The sequence below is a fragment of the Letharia lupina genome (genome assembly GCF_014066315.1).
Source record: "Letharia lupina isolate WasteWater1 chromosome Unknown contig_3, whole genome shotgun sequence".
Taxonomy (NCBI): Eukaryota; Fungi; Ascomycota; class Lecanoromycetes; order Lecanorales; family Parmeliaceae; genus Letharia; species Letharia lupina.
This window is the reverse complement of record NW_023502972.1, coordinates 416,848-436,417: the sequence shown is the minus strand read 5'-3', so window position 1 is coordinate 436,417 and position 19,570 is coordinate 416,848. Positions and strand designations below refer to the sequence as shown.

Below are 19,570 nucleotides of genomic sequence, written 5' to 3'. Positions count from 1 at the left end.
GCTCCTCGATACCAACGTGTCCGCCATCCGGCTGCGGCTGCGCAGCAGTGCCAGAAGGTCTAGCCATTGATCACGAGCGCCAGATGAACGGCACGATGCCACCGTACGCGCAGCATGTTGTCGTTAGAGTCGGACGGGACGAAAGGATCGGAGCGGCATGATAGAAGATGAGTCAGATACGCTGGGTGAAGAGATTGGAGGGGGGGGTTTTGCGAGGAATTTGAAGGTCTTGGTGGGTGGAGTTGGGGGGTCGTCTTCATGATGTGAGCACAACCGCTCCGCAGCTATGGTTGGCGGACACCGTGCCTAAACATGCAAAGTTGTCAATTCGGGGAACAAGGATTTCAGTGTTGACTTTCAATTCGCACTTTGAATCCTGAGCATCAAGTCCGACAGAACTGGAGCAGAGAGGATGGTCCACCCGTATCGACAGTGGCCTATATCGCTCATGTGAATGGAAGATCACTTGGGTGGGAATAGTATGGCATTGAACAGGTTCGCCTCCTCAACGACCGTACTAGCTTCGTCGACTTCAACAGGGCTTTGGGTCTGCTACCCAAAATCACATGAATCTCCACGAGGTACAGTTGATAAAGCTGCTTTCAAAACACTTGAGATAAGCTCCCAGCTCACGAGGCTCCAGCCAGGCTGTCTCAAGGCGTCGAGCATTGGACAGAGCGTAATTCACAGCTGTATCCAAAGGATTTGCCTATCCGTTCCTGGCAAAGGTCACAAGTTGGGCTGTTGATCTACAAAACATGTAAGCAGTCTTCAGACATCGTCAGGTGATCGTCCTTCTACCCGAAGTGCCTCCGTTTACGCTGGAGTATTTTGCATTCTGCTCCTCTCGGTCGTTTGTATCTCCTGTGACGAGAAAGTGACGGTATTGGTCATGCTCTTAGTGAGATCGTTTCATTGCCTGCTTCTCCAGAGTGTCACCCCCTGTGGTCTTGCCGTTGTTATGAGATGTAAGGTTGGCTTGCGTGAGCTGGGAGGTCTTGGGCCTGGGGGTCCCAACTCATCAATGATGGGGGTCAGACAGGGAGTGAGAGCAATTTAGGCCATATTGAATGCAGTGGAAGAGGCAAAATGTGGCAAACAATGTCCGGGTAACAGAGTACGACTCGAAGTGCTGGTATTAATCCATATCTATGGAAAAGCGGACTTGCTCGAGACGCACGCATACTTGTAAGGCAATTACTCAACTTAAGTCGACCAAGGAGGCCTGCAATCATTCTCGCTGAATGAGAGGCCCTCCTTCTTAGCCCACACTCCCGGTTCGGATTATACTCCGCATGCTGAGCCAATCGTTGCTTTCGCATGAGCGGACTTTAGATCCATGAGGCAGTCCGTGCCTAGGGGAGGGCTTTTAGGTCAGATTTGAGAGGGTCTCCAACTTTGCTGGAACCTCGCAACGGGAAAGCCCCCCACGAGTGGGAGTATCAGTCTTGATCAGATGAATACAACCGCTCATTAAACAGGAAAAAATTTTTTTTTTTTTTGCTTCCCCCCCCCCCCCCCCCCTTCATAAAAAACCTCCCCGCGGGGTTGTTTTTTTTTTTTTTTTTTTGCCCCCCTTTTTTTTTGGGGGGGGGTTTTTTGGCCTTTTTTTTTTTTTTTTAGAAAAATTTTATTTTTAAAAAATTCCCCCCCCTTTTTTTTTTTTGAAGTGATTCTTTAGAGCGACGACGTGGTGCTTAGGGTACGTTATAAATGGGTCGGAGGCAGTGCAATAGTAGTAGAATAAGGGCCCGCATCGCATATAACCATTGCTAAGCCGTAACATTAGTCGTATACACCAAAATTCGCTAATACATGTGAGAGTGTTAATGTATTATTATCTTCCTAAAAAATCACCATAATTAGACCGCTAGCATCGGTGAGAAGATCGATGTCGGCAGGCCTTGTAAGTAGGTGAATGCCCACCTTTCTCCCATACCCCCGCATCCTATTCAAACCCAACTTCTATTTCGCTTATCCGCATATTATGAATATTATCGAGTATACTGCGACGGTTGCAGATAAGAAGAGGCGTGTTTTCGCCACCTTCCCAGCTGCCCATAAGCGTGCCCCTATCAGTGGCGAGGTCTTAAGGACTGGTCTTGTACGTAAGGATTTGCTGCAGTGACTGGTTATAGCGTTAGAACTCACAGCCTTCCTGGAATTGTGGTAAAAGTCATCGCTGGAAATCTACACTATGAGGCCTCCCTCACTCGTTAAGGTGTAACGTCCTATTTGGATATTTATACCGTGGAATGAAAGAAATATCGACAATGCACCCACCAGTCAGATATCCACTATGCCAAGGCCTATGCCAAGCCGGGTGGCTGCGGGTATAGCCGGTAGCCACATTAGTGTGGACGGGGGACTGTCGGAGGGGGACTGTCCGAAGATAAGTTGAACAGGACAGGTGCGCGCCGATGCGGCTCACAAGTTTCTGGCCTCTGTATGAAGGGTGGGCCCGGAACTTGTGCGATTGGCCAATTGAAGAAAGAGGCTTAGAAGAGACCCTCAATCCCAGCCTCTCCAGACGATGTCTCTTGTGCATACGGGTTAAATACGAACTAACCCGTCGCAGTCTAGGGGAGGCCTTCCGCTTCAGATTCTCGACAGCCTTGGAGGCCTCTTGCGAGTATTTCACGGTCGATTTCGTGCTATGATTGCCTAAGAAGATAAAACTAAGCAACTGTTTCCATCACCAACATGGCTTCGTGATTGCTAAGATCTGCGATGTAGACCCAAAATGAGAAAAATCTCTCGAGTACGGTGTGCCATATTGACAAAAGGGGGGGGGGGTTTTTTTGCCCTACCAAATCTACCCCACCACATCTGAATTTAGAGGGGCCGTTTAGGGGGTTCGTCCCAGGGCCCGGATACCTCATACTAAGGCCCTTGGGTCCTTTAATCCTTAGGCTCCCACGGGCCCAGAGATTAAAAATATTTTAATTTAATACTTACTTTCTTAATCTTAAATCGAATTTCGGAATTTTTAAAACTAGTAATAGAATTATATCTTATTTTAAAGATTTTTTAAGTTAAATTAAAAAATTTATAATATAGAGTTTAAGAAACTAAAAGAGATTAAGTATAAGAATTAATTCTAAGTATAAAATAATTTAAGATAATACTAAAGAAGATTCGATTTAAGATTAAAGAAATTAGTATCAAACTAAGATATTTTCGATCTCTGAGCCCGCGGAGGTCTAGTGATCATCGGGCCCAAAGATCTTAGTATGAGGTACCCGGGCCCTGAGACGAACCCTCTAAACGGCCCCCCAAAATCTCGATACCGAGATGGCGACCCTCTAGTGAGTCGAATATTCAGTTGTAGTGGGGTAGATTTGGTGGGGCCAAAAAAACAAAAAAAAAAAAAGGTAAAAACCGTTTTGTCAATATGGCATCCCTTATGTGAGCGTTAGCCTACGCGTAGATAAATTTAAAGTATTCTGACATTTAGCCCTGTGTAGTAGAGAGAAACCCACCGTGCCGAGACGAATTCACTGTTTAAGGGTCCCAAGTCTCTTCCTCGCAAGTATGTGAAGTTATGGTTAGTGTGCCATTATTCTTTAGCCGTTTCTCCGCAAGGATTCGGTTTGCAACGAGAATACATCGTGGTCTTGGTTATGCCGTCGACCGTCCCGTCCATGGCGTCGAAAGCGGCTTTAGCTATTTCCCCTAGTCTCAGCTTAGCCCCACCGGCCTTGAGGTGGGTCTAAGTAGGAAACCCTGCTAAGACTTAATTTTTTGGTATATCGCCCGATATGTAATATTCACACCCTGCGTACATACGATCCTTAACAAAAATACGCAACTACGTGATATAGCCTTTTTTGAAATTTTTGAAAAAAGTCGAATAAATAGTTAAATAGGCTTTCGTTAAATTAGAAGTTATAGTATAATAGTTAAAAAGTAGACTTTCAATTTTATTTTACTAAAAAACTTAGCTAATTCAGCTATTATAGCAGCGATATTAATATTTAAAAACGCTATACATCTTAATAGACGCGTAGTACTATATAGAAATTCTCTTATAGTATATAATCCTCGGGGTAACCGCTATAGTACTCGTCGAATCGACGATATAGCGTATTGAAAAAAATGTCGTAGCCTCGCTAGTTAGTTTATTACTTCGATTAGACGTCGTAGTCTCCTTTCATTTTTTAATCAAAATTGCGAAGAGTAGAGTGGAGAGTAAAGTGGAGAGTAGAGCGAAGAGTAGAGCGAAGAGCGAAGCGGAGATAATTTATTCTTTTAATATAAAGTTAGATATTAATAGCGGCGATATCGATAAATAAGAATATCTCGTATAACGTCGAAGTCTCTTATAGATATATAAAATGTAGAAAAAGACGTCTTTGAATGTAGGAAGGTCTACGTTATCGTTATAAACGAGCTAATCGAATATTACTTAGTATTCTTCTTTCTATTACCCGGAAATTAAATATATAACTTTTTTTCTTTACTTTAAAACTAGTCCGCTAAATATTTTAAAACTTTATATTTATTAGAAGAAAGAATATTTCTATAAGCTATAAAGAGGTTAATATATATAATTTAAAAATATTTCGCTATCGTCGTTAAAGAGAAAATTATATATCTAAGCGTTTTTTATAATCTCTTTATTCGCTTTAATTCATTTTAAACGCGTTAAGCGTATTAAAATTATTTAAGATATATATTTTATACTCTCTTTAACTTCTAAGTAATATATCTTCGAGTTAATAAATATATATATAAAGGAGATAGCTTTAATACTCGATTTTTATTAAATAGTAATATAATTAAACTTATAATTTAATTATTATACTCGACTCGTTATATAATCTTTTAATAATATTAAATATAATACGCTATCGTCTAAAATTTAATTATCGAAGAATAATTAGCTAAAAGTAGATGCTATAATCGTTAGCGGAGAATATATATTCGAATAAGCTTATATGATAATAACGAGCTATTTAATTATAATAAAAAGTTTATATACTTATTTAGCGACCTCGAAAGACTTATTATTCTCTTAATTAATATTAAAAGACTATATAATAATAGTTAGAAAAATGAAGAAAATCGCGATTTCCCGATAACGGAGTGATTATTACGATAGGCCTATATAAATTAACGATCTATATAGCGATTTAGAAGTTTTCTACTTAGACTCTAAGAGAGAGGTATACCGTAATAAGCTTGCGATATGATTGGCTCCCGAAGCGAGGTACGAGTGTAGGGCTGGCCATAGGTACCCCGGCTAGCCGTGACATCTGCAAATCTGAAAAGTTTCTGTAAAATTTGAAATTGCTAATCGCGCGTGTATCGCGGAAATTATAAAATCCGTCGAATTAGTAAATCTGATTAGAATTTATCTAAATTCCGTCGATTTAATAACTATCTTAATCTTTTTTATTAGTTTTATTAGTTTAATAGTAATATATATAAAAAAAGAAAAGTTCTAATAATTAACGTTACGATAATAAGATTTTATAGTAATAAGTATTAACGCTAATTTAAATTTAACTACGAAATTAAATAATTTAATAAAATTAGTCGCGTAAGTAATACTCTAATATAGCGTATAATAATATATATATTAATAATAATATATATTAATATTATATATATATAGAATAGTACTTAGAGTATATTAAAGTATATTACGTAAAAATTTTAAAGTTATTAAAATTTTTTAAAGTTATTAAACTAGTAGAACTAGCGAAAAGAATTTAAATATAGATAAAGTCTGCTAAATAGGCTAAATCGTGCTGATCGTACGGATCCGACGAAAATTATACGAAAATTAATTTTTTAGATTTGCAGATGGAGTCTGAATTACTAAGACTAATTCCCCCCTACTCCATCACGACTATCGGCCTTTCACCGAATTTCGGGGCTATAGTATAAAGGTTCTATTAAGAAAGAATATGGCTCCAGACTTTCAAGACATAGAGCGTAAGGAAAACTGTACTGTATGCCGAGTTTATCCGAACAAAGGGGTAAGCACACAGAATGCCAAGAATCTTAACGAGGACTTAATACGCTACGTAATAACGTATTGATAATTACTCTAGTTATACAGTCTATCTAAGCTATAACGATTCGCTATATAACGATATTCTAGTTATAACGATTGCACAGCCATATAATGATTATTTTTGATATAGAATAACGATAACTTGTCTACTACAATATCGTTAGTATTTACTTAGTAAATTTAATAATATCGTTATATTTAATAGCTCTAAATAATATATCCTCGCCATCATCGCCGTTATTAAAATAGAATTTTAATAATCTTAGAGTATCTATCTCCCCTCTATTATCTAATTCTACTCGAAAATAACGCCGAGTAGTTATTAACGCTAAACGACGAGATATATATCTATATAATGTAATTAGATTAAATAATAAATATAAGATAGAGGCGCTTTAGGCCTAGTTCTTAGAGAAGAATTTAGAGGCTTTAAAGCTATTGAAATATCTATAATTATATAAGAAATAATAAAACGACGGCGATAATATACTAATTATACGTCTGAATCGATATAAGAGAGAGATTAGGGCTTATAAGGCTTCTGCGTAAAAGTAGATATCGATTTAGACGTATTTTAGTAGTAATTAGTGCAAATCTAGGCTTAATGATAATTTGGTTGTAACGATACTATCTCTATGAAATGATATATCGTTATAGTCTAGGTAGATTGTATTACCGAATAACTTATATACCTTAAGGTATACCGAAAATTTTCAAAGTGTGGCGTTCTTCTAGAAATTTCCATGAGCAGCCACGTGTCTGGTTTGGTTTGCCTAGCGACCTCACTCCGATTACATAAGCAGCTGGCTAGCTTGCTATTGTTCAAATATGAACACTTTCTGCCTCAGGATCTAGTCACGTCGTCGGCCATCGGCGATATCTCTGATGTGTCAGGTGAGACAATTGGACTTCTGCCAAACTCACATCTCCAAATATTCCATCTCAACTCAGAAATGGCATCCGAAGATCCTAACCCCGATTCGGACTCAGATCCGCATCAAGCCCCAACTTTGGCATTGAAACAAGCTCTATGCTTTTCCTGCTGGGACGTATCCTCCAATCTCAATCGATGCAGCGCTTGCAAACGGGTCTCATACTGCTCAGCGAAGTGCCAAAAGCAAGACTGGAACAGGAATCACAAGAAAATCTGCAAGAAACTTGTTGCTTTAAACAAGCAGAAGGGATATGTACCCTCAGCTGGCAGGCAGTGGAATGACTACTATGACGAGCAGGTACATTATTTGGCAAGACGAGCGAGCAGATTCTGAGACACTTTACAGGAGCTAGACTTAGGATCTGGTAATCGGAATCCTAGTGAACTTAGAATATTCGTTGGGTATGTCCATTCTCCCGTCACCGATGAAAACCGATCGCCAACAAGCCTGGGCACTATTACCATGTTATATTCATGTCGGAGAAATTCTTAAGCTGACACTTACAGTTAGCTACGAACCATATTGCTATCACTGCTACAGAAGAGAGTCTCAACTTGAAGATGGGGCGAAGTTGAACGCCTGCCAATACTGCCTTCTCACCTCATTCTGCCCCTCCTGCCAGCAAACACATCCATCAGCGGAGTGCTCCACCTTGCAAGATATTGCGGCCGACGACAAGATTATTGTAGATCTCCGCCGGCGAACGGGAAAGAGCTCGACCTTTTCTCCCACCAAATTTCCCAGAAAACAACATTTTTTACTCTCTTCCGCAAAGGACTGGTATGACTACTACACGAGGCTCTCAGACATGGGTGGCTTCAGGTCCAAAATGAACCGAGATCTGAAGTACCTCGCAAACGACCCCGAAGAACGAAAACTCGTCGAATATATGAGATGCGGTACTAACACGACAACAATTCAACTTACCTTAATCGCTGCCTTGGAGGCGGTGATACCCAATATCAGCACTCGGGGTTCGATCAACATTCACATTATAGGCGCAGCTGGAGCTGAATTTAACTCTGTTCCTGCATTCGAGGAGCTATTGCACTTTCTACCATCGCTGACTGCCCTTCAGTTATCTTTCGTGGGTCTGAATGTGCTCGAGGACCTTAAACACGACACAGAAACCCAGAATCCACACACACTTCAGTGCTGCACCACGTGTACCAAGATGGGACGGACAATTTCCATTACCACCTGGAGAGGTCCATATCACGCATACGTCGATACCGAATTCTACAAGACGCCAGATCTAGCAGCAGCCTTCCGCTCAGGGTTTTCGGTAGACGAAGAAGAGGACTGGTATCCAACCATCAAGTATCTTGCACATGCTCCACATCCAACACTCCTTACTGCGGCCAGATACTTTGAGATTCAGGGAGAAATGGGAGTTTGGAAGAATCTGGGGGCTGAATTTGTGAAGAACGCTGAAGTAAATAAGTGGAAGGGGATGTCTCCTTCGCTTACAGTCTGTGGGGACAAGCCGAACGAGGTCGTCTATCGAAATTATTGGTGGTATATCGTGAAACAAAGGTAACTGGGAAATATGAAGGGTTATTGTGTGGAAGGAACGAGAATGGACTTGTCAAGGGAGGCTGCCACCTAGTGAGTCTTGATGTGAAATTCAGAGCAGATGTATGACGCCTTACCAACGGATCCCCGCAAACTCATTTCGCGCCCAATATTGTATAGAGTGACTGATTCAATTTCAGCGGCACCAGCGCCTGATGCCGGATCTCACTGATTGGGAAGCTCAAGAAGTGGCTGATCTGGAGAGTTGTGGAATCAGGGTTTGGATGGGTTGTTAAACAATGTTGCAACTATTAGTATCACTTTCGAAGACCTATCATCCAAGATCGCTTCGCAATGTAATCCGAATGATCAGAGGTATAGTAACAATCTGACTTTTCCTCCTCGGTGGTCACATCGCCTGCGTCTTCTACTGTTAGCTCAGCAGTGTCCTTCTCCACTTGTCCAACCCTGCTGTCTGCTTTGTTGAGATTACGAATCGCTCCTCGTACGCAGCCCGAACTACGCTCCTCGTCCTCCATTTGAAAGTCGCCGCATGAGACAAGGTATAGCACTGCGTTAAAGACTGTAGCGCTATCCTGCATCTCATCCTTGAAATCCCTCAGAAGTATTAGATACAATAGCTTAAAAGCTGTGTCGCGCGCTTCTGACTTGTCACCCTGGATTTCTCGTCTCTCCTCGCGATCATAGTCGCTTTGGCCAGATTCCAGATCGCGGAAAATCCCGTCGATGGATCGCCAGCCCAGAACGTCAACGCGGAGGAAATCATAAGAAAAAAATTAATAAGATATTAAGATATTCTATAGTTTAAATATTAGTTAAATTTATAAAGTTAAATTATTATAGATATTTTTAAGAATTTTTTAATTTAATCTAATATTTATTAATTTAATATTAAATTATATTATCTTATATATAAAATTTATTATTAAAATTTATTTCTTTTAATCTTTTTATATTTATAATCGAGATTTTTTTATTTTAGAAAAAGAAATCTTAAATTAATATTTATTTCTAAATCTCGATTTAAAAAAATTAAAATTTAGTTTAAATTTAATTAGTTTAATATTAAGCTAAATTATCTTACGTATAAAATTAATTCTTTAACTTAATTTCTTTTAAATTTCTAAACTTTATATTCGAGATTATTTTATTCTAGAAAAAAAAATCTAATTTAATTATATTTTCTAAATTTAACTTAAAAGTTTATAAAAATTAAGCGAGAATTAAGAAAGTTAATATTAAATTAAAATATCTTCGATTTCTAAGATCTTAGTATAAGATATTCGGGCTCTAGACGTATGAACTTTGACTTTGCCATCTTCGTTGACGTGTGAGAATTGAAGCCGAGATCATCCAGTGAGAGCCGTTGGCGTCGCCTTCCTCAACTCGATTTCCTTACCAAGAAGCTGAATCGGCACAAGCTTGCAACAAGAGCAACGTTCCCTTTCGCCACTCTCTTACTCGTCCTTCATATCCATCAAGGTAAGTCCGTTACGGTTAAAGAACTATTCACCCACACCACATCGTCCGTCGCATTTGATGACGAGGTCGAAAGCTCCCGGTCGCGGAAGGACACGGTAGGGAAATTGGTGCATGTGTAAAAGACGCCTTTGAGTCGCAGGATTAGCCCAGCAATCTAGACACCATGACTCCGTTTACTCGTGGACTTGAAAGCAGAAGAACTCTTTGCGTGGAACGCGTGATGGAAAAGTATGAAGGGACGGGCGGACATACTGCCAGCATAATATACGTAGTTATTCGGCATATATTTCTGCGACCCCGCGTTCAAACGGAAACAGTCGTTGATACTGTACACTTCAATATACGGCACCCTCTTGTTCGTCGCCGCTACAAGGTAGACGTGCGCGAGCTCGTGCAATAGCCACGCCCTTGAATTTTGCGCGAGAGGATTTCCCAACCCTCTAAATCGATTCGTCGCTCGGTCCACGGCGATGCACGGTCTCTTTTCCTTTGGCTCGTCTGGTCGGTTGAAGATGAACCAGCCGGGACACAGGGCTACTATGTTCGTGCCGCCAACGAAGATGCCATAGACTCGGTCGCCTCTGTCGTGGCAGTCCTGCTTGGCGAAGGCTTGCACCCAGGGCGTCAATCCCACAAGCTTTGGGTCAGGATTTACGATAGGGGGATCAGGTATGCACGCGATGACTGGGCTTGTCACTCTGCCAAAGCCGGACTGGGCGAGGCCGGGGAGGACGGGGGTGCCGAAGGCGATATTTTGGAGTATCTTGCGGACGAAGGGGGTGTTGTGCACGTCTTTGAAGAAGGTATTGTAGGCGCCGCTTGTAAAGGTTTTTTCGCTGTCGGTGATGGCAGGTTGGAGGAATGGTGAAAGCGATGAGAGAATTGTTGCTATTCGCGATGCATTGGTGCCGCAGCCTTGGATGGAGTAGAGGCCGCTCATTACGACGTCGCCGGAGGCTGAGTCGGGTCAGATAATTGGGGCGAGGAAGGGAGTTGGGACACACTTTGCCTTTGCTGGATGGTTGGGCTGGCGGTACAGAGGGATGCTGCGATTGTGGAGTATAAGAAGAAAGGGTGTCTCATGATTGCTACGTTGGCGGTCCCGCGCTTCTTTCGACGGATGTTGTGTGCTCTTCGATTTTTGACACAGCACTTGGTGAATGTAACTAGTGTGAGTACCTCTGAAAGAATTTTGACAAACAAACTGTGATGCGCGTCGACCGTTGTCGGTTGAATTTTTTCGCCTCAGCGGCTGTATGCACGTGAAGTTCGAACGCGCGCCTACCCTCTTGTCGTTCAGCTGGTCGATATGCGTCAATTTTCCTCAGAATGCTTTATTTATATCAATGCCTTCGGCACAAAAAGAGGAACTCTTCAAGAGGCGCTGGAGCGATTAAAGGGAAAGGAAGGCTTGCTCACTTTTTCTTTCACTTTCACTTTTTCTTTTTCTTTTTCTATTTTTCCGCGTTGACTAGAGTTTTTTACAATTTGACTGGCGGTTGGTCGGCCTCGAGAATATACCCATCAAGGTGGGGGGGTAAACCTCGAGAACACTCATCATCCAGCTATCTTACTAGATGCTCCTCGTCTTCTAGTAGTTATTTGGCGAGAACCGTTTAGCAGGTCTGTCAGCTAATTAAAATCTTTTTATCGATTCTATTTGGCACTCACTCTATGCTTTATATGGCTGGGGTAGAATGTGCTCCAGTTTCATGCACACTGATCCTAAAGGCCACTGGGAAGTTGGTCTTGGAGAGTCTCACAATCTCCTCGAAGTATTTCTACACTTCGCCATCTTCCTATGAATGCTTCAATCTTGCCCGTGATCTGACGTTTTTCAAGGCCAAAAAAATGAGTAAACATCACCGGGTGGTAGGGACTTTCCAAAAGAAGCCATGGTGACGCTCGTGACCGCATACCTCCCTTATCCGGTCGTCGCGTAGGCTTCAATGGCAACGGCAGGTATTCCGCTGTGTCTCCGTAGAACATTCCGTCAATACTGTTGTGGTTGCTGCTCAAAGAGTCTGTGGCAAGGAAAGCTGACAAGTCTAGCCCTGATCCCTACCTCTGCCAGGAGAGCTTTCGTAGTGACAGCAAGAGAAAGACGCCTACGCCTATCAGGGTGAGATCCGCCCCCTCGTCCTCTATCAACACCTATGCCCCATTGGCGACTTCTTCTTGCCCTGTCATGTCGGGATACTGGGGCAAATCTTGTGCCGACAGACTGATGATGGTTGGGGTCTGCTTGGCTTCGATGGGCACTTTCCAAGCTCCGGCTGGCTCGTTGCTGTCGGTCAGCCTTATACACATCATATTGGGCATGACTCTGAACAATGCAGCAACTTCTATGGGCTGATGTGTTGGCCCGTCTTCACCCATCCCAATCGAATCGTGAGTAGCGACGGGGATGACTCGAAGCTGTTGAAGTGCTCCCATTCGGATGGCAGAGGCGCCGTAAAGGACAAACCTGAGGAAAGTCGAGGTCACCGGTATGGTTGTGCCAGGATTGAATGCCGCGATCCCATTGGATGTTGCCGTCATAGGGTGCTCGTAGACACCCCAATGGATGTAGCGTCCACCATAGTCACCGTGCGTGCCGGATTTGAGTGACACTGCAGGCTAGAAATAGCAACAATATGGTCTCGCAAACACGTATGCCTGAAAGTCCGTCTTCTGATTCCATATCATATTGACGCTTGAGTCCAAATCCGCGGTTCCAACGATGAAGGAGTTGATCTGCTCCACGACTCCATGAATGCCGAGGCCCGCGCTCTGAGTTGTAGACATGGGAATAGGATGGAATTGGTCTGTGGTTAAGCTCTGCCACGCCGGAGGAAGATCTCCTACAATCCGTCGGTCCAAGTCTGCGCCTACAATGGGATACTCCAGATTATAATTCGCCAGTAAATGATGCTATTTCAGGACTTCAGCATCTCCGCATGGGCTAATATCATTAAGTGATTGATGACCTCGTCCGGTATATGGAATTTCATCAGATCATATCCATACGTCTCTTTGACCCTTTTAACCTCCTCTACTCCCAGTGGCGTTCCGTAAGTTTTCCCGGTGCTCGCAATTTTGCTACCAGCACCCATCACAGTCCGACATCAACTTTCAGGGTTCCAAGTTTCACACCGCTCTTCAGGAGGCTGCCTGGTGGGGCCAAGATAAGACAGTAGCATTCATCCTCGATCACGGTGCGGACATCGATGCTAGAGCTAAAGACTCTAGTACGGCGCTACAATTGGCCTCTTCGCACAACCACGCGGTCGTTGTAGAAATTTTAGTAAAGCGAGACGCCGCAGTGGATGCTCCAGCTGGAGACTTCGGCACAGCTTTGCAGGAGGCTTGCCGATGGGAATCAAGAAATCCGTCAAAATTCTGCTGGAGAATATGGCCGGTCGGATTCTTCAGGTTGACAATTACGGGACTGCCTTGCAAACAGCGTCTCGATGGGGCCATTACAAGGCATTCCAACTTCTGCTTGACCGAGGCGCGAACATCGACACTCGAAGCGCACGTCTTAGTACAGCCCTGGAGGCCGCGAAGCATTGGAGACAGGATGAAATTGCTAAGCTACTGATTGATCGAGGGGCGGCAGTGTACAATCAGAGATGCCCAAACAAGCGGCAACGGATTGGGCGGATAAAAACATTATGCTTGCTTTGATTCGAGAGCGATAGATCTAGTGAGGGCAGGCTTATTAGATATGAAAGCTGACAAGAAGACCTATGAAGCATCTCTGGGCTCTGATATTGACGAAGCTACTGTGAAAACGAATGAGTGGAGACGACATAGGAATTGTATCCCCTCTACATCGTGGGCGTAAGAGGGTTCCTGCAAATCCTTTGAATGTGTTCCTAAAATTTCTTCACTTCTTGGCAAGTTCATTAACCTGTCATTGGTCACAGCGACCAAGCCGCATGAGTGGTTGGGAACCATCGATACCGTAAGGCACTTGGGAGTAAAGACCTTGCCGTACTCTTGTGTATGTTCATTGGGCGGGAACACATGTGGGTCGCCCTGGGTGCAAGACGCCTAAAGTAGAATAAATCGGTCCATCCGAAGACCAATTCAGACAGGCGCGCTAGACCGCGCCTGCCTCACAGACGCGTAAGGTACTTTACTTTAGTAACCAGCTTCTTCATCCACTGATTCTCTGACCCAAGACCCGAAGACTTGACTAAATCAATGGATGCCCAAATCCAATGGCAGATACTCTAAACTCCTCTGATCAACCCACCGCGTGTAGTCCCCTTGAGCAAGAAGTCCTAGACGAATATGCGCTCCTCCTTGACAATCTAAACAAAGTACATCCCGCTCTGCTGCCTTCGCACAGTCATAGCATCTCGAGCCTGATTGCTGACTTAGGCGACTTTCTAGCTCTCCAATGTCCTCTCCTCTCTCGCCGAGCGGCCGACTGCAGAGGTTTTGGATGGCCTACGAATGCTGGAGAGGAAGACGAGTCTGGTGTGCACGTTGCTGAAGGCGAGTGTGTACAGTATTGTGTTGCAGCAGCAGATCTATGGCGGGGAGGAGGGAGAGGGGCAGGGATAGAGAGACAACGAGGGATGACAGGGCGTTTAGGGTTGGTTGGTGGGCGTTATAAAAGGAGGACTGCGTGGAGGGATACCCATTGAATGAGTGACCATGTCGACTGAAGGAGCTCCCAAGATCTACGGCTAGATGAGAAGCAGTGTGTTGGACGTCATGAGAATGACAGAAGCTCTCGAACATCCTTGACGCCTTGCCACGATGCATTATGTACAAGCTCTTACGATACAATGCTATAAATTCCCACCATAATACACCTTGCGTACATCTACTAATTTCTTTCCCAACCCTCTTGCCACCTCGTCCGGTATCTTTTGGCTCAGTAGCGCCTGAAACGTCGCTTTGATGGTGTTCATAGGATTCCGTGACCGCGTGACACGTGCTGCTAGATCCGATATTCCTGCGCACCGGCACATTTCGAAGATTTTGTCCTGACATCGAATTCCGAACCCTGTGAATAAACTCAGCGCGACCCTATACACCGTTCATGATGGTACATACCTGGCGGTCTCGTCATCAACTCTAACTCCACAGCCCCCATCTTCACCTTCACATCTCCATAGATCGTCCGATCCTCATACCGAGGTATAGGCTGCACATTCCGTATCGCAGCATAATGCGCCTGCCTCCTTGCGTCCTCCGCCTCTGCAGATTTGCCCTCCCCGATTCCCAACAATCCCCTCCCGTTTCCTGCAACAGTCAGGAAATACATGCTCTGTATCTTTCCCATCTTCGTCTGATTGACCACCCTGTGTACGACCAAGTTCTTTACCCTGAATCTCTTGATGTCATCTAGAGAGAAACCCGTTTGCCGCATCAATCTCTTCATCGCAGGATCAATCTCAACTTCGCCTGGCTTGCCAATTCCGGGCTGTTTCAATGATTCAAGTCCCTTGGGTATCTCTGGTGCCAGCGAGCTGACCGGCTTCCGCTCTGCCTCCTCTTTGCCCACTGTCAACCGCATGTTATCCATGAACTTCATGTAGTCCAACCTCGTAGCATCCTCAGGCATCTCTTCGATAAATTTCACAAAGTCTTCGGCTATCTCGTCTTCATTCTTGTACCGTAGCTTCGGGTCGTAGTTCTCCTCGGGTGCTCGGATAGGCTTGTCAACGACAGGGTGGATGGTAGCGAAATCATCATAGTATTCGAAGGCAAACGGGTCATCTCGCATCATAGCCTGCTCAGCCAAGTCTTTTGGGTCTATGGCAGCTTCTCCGGCTTCAATTGCGGCGAGCTGGGCTGGGGTGTATTTGAAGTGCGTAGTAAGCTTTCTTTTGTCCTCCTCTGAGTAGGCTTTGAAGTCATCGGCGGTAGTTACCGTTCTGGCAACATCCTTACGTGGAGCGCCCCTTGGGGCTTTGGTGGGTATCTTTGGAAAATCGGGGCGTTGGTGGAGTTGCTTTGATGAGTGGAGATTCCGTCGTAGACATCGATAGGGCGCGGCAGACTTGGAGAAGAGGCAGCGCAGGGGTGCAGGGCCACTCATGTCTGCTTTGAAAAATTAGGACTTTCGCCACCGATCCCGTCTCCAATCCTTCTCAAAGTCGTTGATGCCGCTGGATACAGATCAAGCAAGACTAAAGCACCTTACTTTACTCTTCCCTAAAAGGAAAATACGCGCGCTTTAGCGCTTAGGAAAGTTTGCCGAAAGATGAATTTTAACATTACATTCTCATCTTTCCGAGCGCGTCGATTGAAAATGCTATGTGGCAGTCGAAGACTTTTCTAGCAGTAGTATGTACATATCTCAAGATTGAAAACAGGTCCCCGAGGGTTAGTGGGATCGTTGCGATGACAAAGAAGCAGTATCACCAAGGCAAAGCTGCGAAGCGCCAGAAACTTGCATCGAAGCCCGTCAATGACGGATCAAATGAAGTGGTGCTCTTAGCGGACATAAAATCTCTGCTGTCACAACATAGAGCACTGGAGCAAGCTGAGCAAACAGACGAGAGCACTGGTGACGGGAAACCCACAGAAACCCTTTCATACTCTCCGCCAGAGCGTTTCACGGACGTCGAGGTGAAGATTTCTGAATTATCTTCTACTGGTGACGGCCTGGGTCTTTCATCCACGTCTGATCATATCTACGTCGTACCATTTACAGTGCCTGGGGATCTCGTACAAGCGAAAGTCATCAATCAATTTCCTCAGGCGCATTATACACTGACAGATTTCGTCAAAGTCATTACACCTGCGCCTCAGCGCGATGATAGTCTTGCTAAATGCCCGTATTTTGCCACATGTGCGGGCTGTCAGATTCAGATGCTGCCATACAATCTGCAATTACAGCACAAGAAAACAGTTGTTGAGAAGGCATACCGCAGCTTCTCCGGCTTGACGCCAAATGTCATCCCTGCTGTTGACGAGACAATCGGATCGCCTCTGCAGTATGGTTATCGCACGAAGTTGACGCCGCATTTCGATGGACCGCCAGGGAGCATGACGAGGAAAGCCAAGCGGAGCGATCCATCAGAGCGAAAAAGGTTTGGGGAAGTCCCACCAATAGGCTTCCAGCTGAAGGGTACCCGCAAGACAATTGATATAGAGGACTGTCCAATTGGCACGGATGCAGTCAGAGAAGGCATGAGGACTGAGCGGAAGCGAATTAGTGAAGAGATCGCGAATTACACGAAGGGAGCAACCATTCTACTCCGAGAGAGCACCTGGAGGAAGCCAAAACCACAACCAGAGCAAGAAGAATCAGACTTAGATCTTGGCCAGGCTGACAACATGGGTGCTTCATTGGAGACGGAACCTCCGTCAAAGACTGCAAACGAAGCCAACGTAAACGGTAGCTATCATGAACCTTCAACACGTACAGAAAAGAAGACCTGCATAACAGACCAAAGAGCTATCTCGACAGAGTACATTGACGACTTCGAATTCCGCAATACAGCTGGTGCTTTCTTTCAAAATAATAATTCAATTCTCTCGAAATTTACCGACTACATCCGGCAGCGCATAATTCCAGGATCATCGGAAGAGAATGAGAAACCCATCAAGTACTTGATCGATGCTTACTGCGGCTCTGGGCTCTTCACCGTTACTCTTTCATCACTGTTTTCCTCATCGATGGGTATCGACATTGCTGGAGCCTCAATTGTCTCCGCCAGAGAAAATGCCGCCGCCAACAAAGTGTCTAACGCATCATTCATGACCGCAGATGCATCAAAGCTCTTTGAGCAAGTGACATACCCACCTGAAAAGACCGTTGTGATAATTGACCCGCCGAGGAAAGGCTGTGACGACCCTTTCATACAACAGCTGCTCAAATTTGGCCCTCGCAGAATCGTCTATGTCAGCTGTAATGTACATACACAAGCCAGGGATGTTGGAGCTCTGGTCGAAGGTGTGGGAGACTGCAGGTACGAGATTGAGAGTCTTCAGGGATTCGACTTCTTCCCACAGACCGGTCATGTCGAAGGTGTTGCTATCCTTGCTCGGACTACCGCTCACAACCCAATGTGATGATGGCTGGTTATTTTATCACTGGTTCATTGAGTGAAATGCCTCCCTGTAGGATGCCTTTCGTTACGTGCTTGCATGTGAGTATTCATCGCTTCTAGGCAAGCTAGGATTACTTTCCAATTCAAGAGCTCAGCGGAAGGCAGGATACCACGTGATTATCTACTATATTCGCCTCCTTTACAGAACAGACTTGGTATCCGCCCACTGCTGTCTGTCAGGCTCTGTTGGCAATGAACCCTTACCCAAAGGCTTGGCCATCTATTTCTCGGCGTGAAATTCCTCATATTCCCTCAAACCCGCTATAAAAGGCCACCTCACCTAGAAGCTAAGCCTATTAGGTTCCAATTGAACCGCATGGATGAATTATTATCTGTGGATATTCGAATTTCCCAGATATTCCAATTTTCAGATCGCATAAACTCTCCAGATCTGACCTTCTCTTCTTCCTTCTTCAACCTCACAACAATACAATATGCAGGACACTTGGACTCATCTCCTCCTAGTCTTAGGCCTTGCAGCCCCTCAAGTCATGGCGTCACTCATGGAGACCGCCGCAATCACTTCTCCCACGCCCACCACCATGGTTACCATGATGTCTGCAAACCCTGTTGCCAACGAGTCTCTCGTCGAAGTTTTTGTGTACCCAGGGCCCACCACCAGCCCAACCCTCTCCGTCATCTACGACCACAAAGTCCCAGCACCCACGCCCGGCTCCGTTGGTATCCTCAACGGCATCCCCACCAGAATCCTCAACGACACCATCAAAGAAACCACTCCCATCCTCGCCGACGCCGAACACTCCCAACTTTACCAACCCTGGAACACTTCCTACCCCGGCCCCATCAAAGACGGCGACTGGGCCAAATACCTCCAAATATGGGACCCGGTCTGGTGGTCCACAAACCTCGACTCCCTCCGCCAAATCTCCTGCATCTGCTCCGCCGAAGACTACAACACCAACCCGCAAGCCCAAGTCGCCGCCTACATGAACTTCGAATACTATTCCCAAAGACTCGACAACATCTACAACTTCGACTGGGAATGCGGTCCCGCCCCATCGCACATGAACATCGGCGAGCGCATCACGAGCGCCAAGGGCCGAGCCGAACACTGCTGGAGCATGGCCGGCGGCGACCCGGATGATCACCAATCCCTGCCGATGCATGACTGGTGGTGCGACCGCAACGAGGAACTGTGCGTCAAGCCGTGGCACGACGGCCAGCGGTCCTTGAAGTTCCACGACCACGTGCGGAACTACGACCGCCACGGCGTGCATACTTGGTCCGAGATCCAGCAGGTCGTGCGGGATGTGTGCGAGCCGGTCTGCACGGACAAGTTCCGGATGAGGTTTGATGATTTCAGTCATCATAATCCGAGCTTCGTGACGACTTTTTGGCCGGCGAAGCCGATTGATTTGACGGTTGTCGGCGATTGAGGATGGGGATGGGATCAGTGCTGATGGGGGGGTTTTCATTTGGTGATTGTTGCGTGCATGGAAAGACTTGGGCGACTTGCGGTTGGGTTGGAGATCAGACTGTCTTGTCTGGTACGTTAGATGCATACATTA

The 19,570-nt window shown here is 45.0% G+C and overlaps 6 protein-coding genes across 6 annotated transcripts; 3 read left to right on the top strand and 3 right to left on the bottom strand.

The window, feature by feature from the left end:
• Window positions 1-6,978: 6,978 nt before the first annotated feature.
• Window positions 6,979-8,500, top strand: HO133_007038 (uncharacterized protein; the record flags this gene model as incomplete). The annotated part of the gene is made up of 3 exons (XM_037297933.1): window positions 6,979-7,257; window positions 7,306-7,424; window positions 7,471-8,500. The coding sequence occupies 3 exons, from the start codon at window positions 6,979-6,981 to the stop codon at window positions 8,498-8,500; spliced, it is 1,428 nt and encodes a 475-aa protein (XP_037156568.1).
• A 292-nt stretch (window positions 8,501-8,792) lies between these two features.
• On the bottom strand, window positions 8,793-10,918 carry HO133_007037 (uncharacterized protein; the record flags this gene model as incomplete). Its single annotated transcript, XM_037297932.1, has 3 exons — window positions 8,793-9,186; window positions 10,014-10,104; window positions 10,231-10,918. The coding sequence occupies 3 exons, from the start codon at window positions 10,916-10,918 to the stop codon at window positions 8,793-8,795; spliced, it is 1,173 nt and encodes a 390-aa protein (XP_037156567.1).
• Window positions 10,919-12,132: 1,214 nt separating this feature from the next.
• HO133_007036 (uncharacterized protein) lies at window positions 12,133-12,765 on the bottom strand (the record flags this gene model as incomplete). The annotated part of the gene is made up of 2 exons (XM_037297931.1): window positions 12,133-12,597; window positions 12,631-12,765. The coding sequence occupies 2 exons, from the start codon at window positions 12,763-12,765 to the stop codon at window positions 12,133-12,135; spliced, it is 600 nt and encodes a 199-aa protein (XP_037156566.1).
• Window positions 12,766-14,765: 2,000 nt separating this feature from the next.
• On the bottom strand, window positions 14,766-16,021 carry HO133_007035 (uncharacterized protein; the record flags this gene model as incomplete). The annotated part of the gene is made up of 2 exons (XM_037297930.1): window positions 14,766-14,983; window positions 15,034-16,021. The coding sequence occupies 2 exons, from the start codon at window positions 16,019-16,021 to the stop codon at window positions 14,766-14,768; spliced, it is 1,206 nt and encodes a 401-aa protein (XP_037156565.1).
• A 305-nt stretch (window positions 16,022-16,326) lies between these two features.
• Window positions 16,327-18,003, top strand: HO133_007034 (uncharacterized protein; the record flags this gene model as incomplete). The annotated part of the gene is made up of 1 exon (XM_037297929.1): window positions 16,327-18,003. The coding sequence occupies one exon, from the start codon at window positions 16,327-16,329 to the stop codon at window positions 18,001-18,003; it is 1,677 nt and encodes a 558-aa protein (XP_037156564.1).
• Window positions 18,004-18,475: 472 nt separating this feature from the next.
• Window positions 18,476-19,438, top strand: HO133_007033 (uncharacterized protein; the record flags this gene model as incomplete). Its single annotated transcript, XM_037297928.1, has 1 exon — window positions 18,476-19,438. The coding sequence occupies one exon, from the start codon at window positions 18,476-18,478 to the stop codon at window positions 19,436-19,438; it is 963 nt and encodes a 320-aa protein (XP_037156563.1).
• Window positions 19,439-19,570: the final 132 nt, after the last annotated feature.